Below are 4,478 nucleotides of genomic sequence, written 5' to 3' on the forward strand. Positions count from 1 at the left end.
GGAAAAGTTTAATCCAAACAATGTACCTTATGTACAGGAATTAAGCGAAGAAAAGTTTAATCCAAACAATGTTGTGGCTACCCACATAAGTGAAAGAATTTCATGTACAATGTGGGGCTGGTTTTCCAGCGGTGCTATTGGTGAATTCATCGACATTCCTTCAACGATGAACTCTGAGGAATACATTAGTATAATGGAAGAAGTTCTCCTTCCATCCGTGCGAGCAATATATCCTGTGGAAGAGGTGCCGATTATCCGAGTAGTGCAGGATAATTCTGATGTCCATACATCACGCGAAATACAAGAATGGTTCCAGAATCATCAAGAAATCCGCTTAATCAAGTTGCCTGATCGTTCGCCAGATTTAAATTTGATGGAGGATGTTTGGGAACAAATGATTCAACACTGGGAACAAAGAGGAGAGAACACAGTAGCGGCGTTAGTCGACCACGCGAGAGAAGTTTGGGAAGAACTTCGGTCTCTACCCAACTTTTTCGCGGCCTTGCTTGATTCAATACCTGATCGACTCCATAATGTTATCAAGCATACCGGATCTTTGACTGACTAATGACTGACTGACTAGCGACAAGAACTAGTGACCTTAATTCTCGGGAAAAAAGACGGCCCTTTTCAGGGTCACCACATATTTCATGGAATAATCTGCTCATAATAATAGAATAAACTCATTTTTCGCGAATGAGCATTGTTTATTTATTATAGTACGATTCATTGGTTCGTATCCACGCCCCCGTTGGGTATATATATCGACACGCGAGCTCGGCTATGTCAAAAAACGAGATCCGCGAGTCCGGAGATGAAGAAACAAATGAGATGCGATTCTCGCGGTTCGCGATTTCGTCGAGGAAGCAAGAAGCGAGCAGCCTTCCCTTTCAACGAAGCGGCATCTCGTTTGAGGAACAGCCACACTCGACTAACTCGCATTATATATCCAACATATGATATGTTCAATATATAATATTATTGACATGTGTTATTGCTTTTATACATGTCTATAGTAATACAGAGCGATAATTAATTATTTGGAGCTATTCCAAGTAATTAATTATCGCTCCGCATTACTGCACACATAAAAATAATACATATTGGATATATATAGCGAGTTAATCGCGTGCAGCTATTCTTCAAACAAGCCGCGAAAAGCTAGCGCGCCACCGCATATACCTTACCTACAGATATGCGTTCAGAAACATCACCCGAGTGTCCCTGTATATCATTTTATCCTTGTTGCTCACCATATGTTAAACATTATAAACTATTATAAAATTCATTAATCTGATTGGCGTATGCTCTTAAATTTACTCAAGATGAAGAGAATACGCCAATCAGATTCACGAATTTTACAGCAGTTGCAAAGCAGCTTTTTCTGCTGAACGCAGCCATTGTCTTAAGAGTACAAGACACCCATTCTGCTTAGGCCCTTAACTTCACGTGACACAGCAATGATTACCAATAATTATGACCACAATGACTGACCTGTATCATTTGATTTTCGGCTGAAATTATTTTAAGTCACAGGTCGCGCCATCTCGCGTCACGCAGAAGTAATGCAGCTTTTAAACGTTTTAATAGATGACGCCAAAATGCCAATATTTGTGTCGTTTTACTTCCATATTTTGGAAATATTTATTCTATAAATTTTTGCGGTCTAATTTGTTATTATCTTGAAGGCGCCAATACACTATATATTATATACATTTGTAAAGTAGATCATTTAGGATACTGATTTTATCAGGTCATACAAACCGTGTCACTGAAACGTTTTATGAATCTAAAACTAAAAAATTGTTTATACAAAAACATTTTAAATTACATATAAAATGTGGCCATATATGTTTACTTTTTCTTGTATATCTCTGTTCATATATGCATACAAGAAAAAGTGATGAAACGAATACGGATATATTTTATACATTTATTTGTGCGTTTTTACAAAGAAGTTTTACCGGACACTTCTCGCGCGTAACACAATGTACGATAAATATGGAAAATATAACGTGTGAGAATAAAATATCGGTCGTCGGGAAAACATCGCGACTGTCGCTAATGTTGCCCGATTGGTTTTAAGCTGGCGAGACGCAAATGCGGAAATCAGCGGAATACACATGGGACATTTTATCGCGCTCACGGCATTAATCTACCCGCTGCGTTGTCGCAATCGCGCAGTCCACGCAGAAACGAAGTTATCGCGGCGGCAAAGCCGATGGTGATGGCCGAATTTTTCAATCGCGCCTCGCGAGGGATACGATAGCGCGTGACCACAAACAGCGATAATCCTCCGCGGGAGAAACCGTCAATACTGCGAGAAAACTCGCTATGCTGAAAGTCGAAATTGGTCGGAACAGAACTGCAACTTTCGTGGCAGAGAGATCGCTCGTTTCGCCAGATTATGTCACGGCGATTCGCGTCCCGAATTCCCGTTTGAGCGCAGGGAGATAGTGGCAGCGCTCGCGGCGAAACGCCCGGCAGCCGCTTTAAACAATTTTTTTTCAACGCGACCGGAACGATGGTACACGCCTCACGTGCGTGCCCTCGCGGCATTCGTACAACCGTGCCCATCGCGGCCGTAATTTAATGACAACGACATAATTGCGACGCCGGATCTATTTGCGAGAGCGCAACCTTTACCGCAAATTGAAAAATTGCCGCGCTCGCTCGCGACGCGAGGGCGGGAATTGCACGTGCCACTCGAGATCGAGTGGCGCTTGTTTTGTAACTCGCTGCGAAAAGCCGACCGTATGCTCGCCTATCCGCTAACTAAGAGAGAAACAAGTAGAATTTGTAAATTCCATTCGTTGCATTCCGAGGCGCATTTGGAGAATCAATATCCGTTCGTGACGATCGAAATGTAGACGGGGATTAGATCTCGAACTGCGTCCCGATGCGACGGCTGTTTATTCCGCGAATTTCACGCGAACGTTATCGCATCGCGATAGGATGTGCGTGAGTGACCACATGTGTTATCTGTCGTCCAGCTGAGGTTCGCCGGATCACGAAACGCGCGGGTTCGCCTTTATTTACTCACCCCATTATCGATACTCCAACGTTCGACGAACGGCCGGCGAAAGATCTGTCGTTTAAAAATAAAAATTCGATCGCGAAATCGACGATATGACATCACGTTGATACGACATTACGACAGCCGTTATGCAGGCTGATAAAAAGTGTTTAAATCGAATCCTATATCAGTGCCTCGGAGATAAACAGTGTTAATTCGCTGTTTTTTTGCAAAACGAGATTCTTATATTTTTTTACTCAGCTTGACAAACTGACTCAAAAAATATAAAAATCTCGTTTTTGCAAGAAACACGATTCAACGATTGCTTACCACCGGAGTACTGACGTGTGTTTAAATCAAATCTTACATATGTCGCGAATCATTTTTATGTTATATCATATAATTTGAAACCAGATGAAATTTTTGTATTGTTGTAAAATTAGACGCAAATGCAGATTCAGTTACAGCTCCTCTCTTTCTCGCTCGCTCCCTCCCTCTCTCTCCAAGAAATGCAAATAAAAGAAAAATCGGTCGAAGAAGTTGCCTCTCGAAAAAGAGAATTAAACAAATGTTTACCTAGCTACTCATTCAAGACAAAATACGAGAGAAAGGGAGAGAGGAGTCTCTTAATTATTTTATAGAAGAGCATATATTTTTAATTTTAATAATCGTTCCGGTTTTACGGAAACTCCGAAAAAGTGTTATATAAGTTCCAGCTTCCCTGCACATATTTATAAGTATAACGGTTATTATTACCCAGTGAGAAATGACTCGTCGATCGATGTCGACACCGTCAAATTGATATCGAATTGACGTCGAATGTGACAATGTCGATGTCGACTCGACATCGCTTCCACGAATTGGGTATAGACAATTTTAGAATTCTAGAATGTGAAAGTTATAGAATTTGTATGATATTGAACGTCATGTTAATTCTAAACGTAAAAACGGAGCGATGATTAAAATTAAAAATATATGCACTTTTATAAAATAATTAAGAAACTCCGCTCTCCGTTTCCCTCGTATTTTGTCTTGATTGAGTAGCTAAGTAAATATCCGTTTAATTCTCTTTTTCGAGAGGCAACTTCTTCGATCGATTTTTCCTTTATTTGCATTTGTTGGAGAGAGGGAGAGAGACCCTGTGTAAAATAATAGATACAATATGAATTGAAACAAAGCTTCTTGTTGATCCAACTGGCAATATAATTAATTAAATGTTACAATGGTACGACGTGTGTCGACCCGAGTATCAAGTCCTTATCAAATAACAGATAGAACATGATCTGACTACATTAGATTACATGCAATGCCCATGTAAATTAATGAGACTTATTTATTTACATTGCAATTGTGCAATCTAATGTAATCTGATCATATGCTACCTAATATTTTAAATGAGAGAGAGAGAGAAAGAGAGAGAGAGAGAGAGAGAGAGAGAGAGAGAGAGAGAGAGAGAGAGAGA

General features: G+C 40.3%; 1 protein-coding gene across 1 annotated transcript in view; it reads left to right on the forward strand.

The window, feature by feature from the left end:
- The window catches only part of LOC105564120, a 3,168-nt gene extending 2,471 nt beyond the window's left edge, over window positions 1-697 (forward strand). Inside the window, exon 2 of the mRNA XM_012016267.1 lies at window positions 1-697. Coding sequence (XP_011871657.1) covers window positions 1-568 — 568 coding nt within the window. The 3' untranslated portion in view covers window positions 569-697.
- The last annotated feature ends 3,781 nt before the right edge of the window (window positions 698-4,478 follow it).

Source organism: Vollenhovia emeryi, unplaced genomic scaffold (genome assembly GCF_000949405.1).
Source record: "Vollenhovia emeryi isolate VEMERY1.0 unplaced genomic scaffold, V.emery_V1.0 DF939168.1, whole genome shotgun sequence".
NCBI classification, from domain to species: Eukaryota; Metazoa; Arthropoda; class Insecta; order Hymenoptera; family Formicidae; genus Vollenhovia; species Vollenhovia emeryi.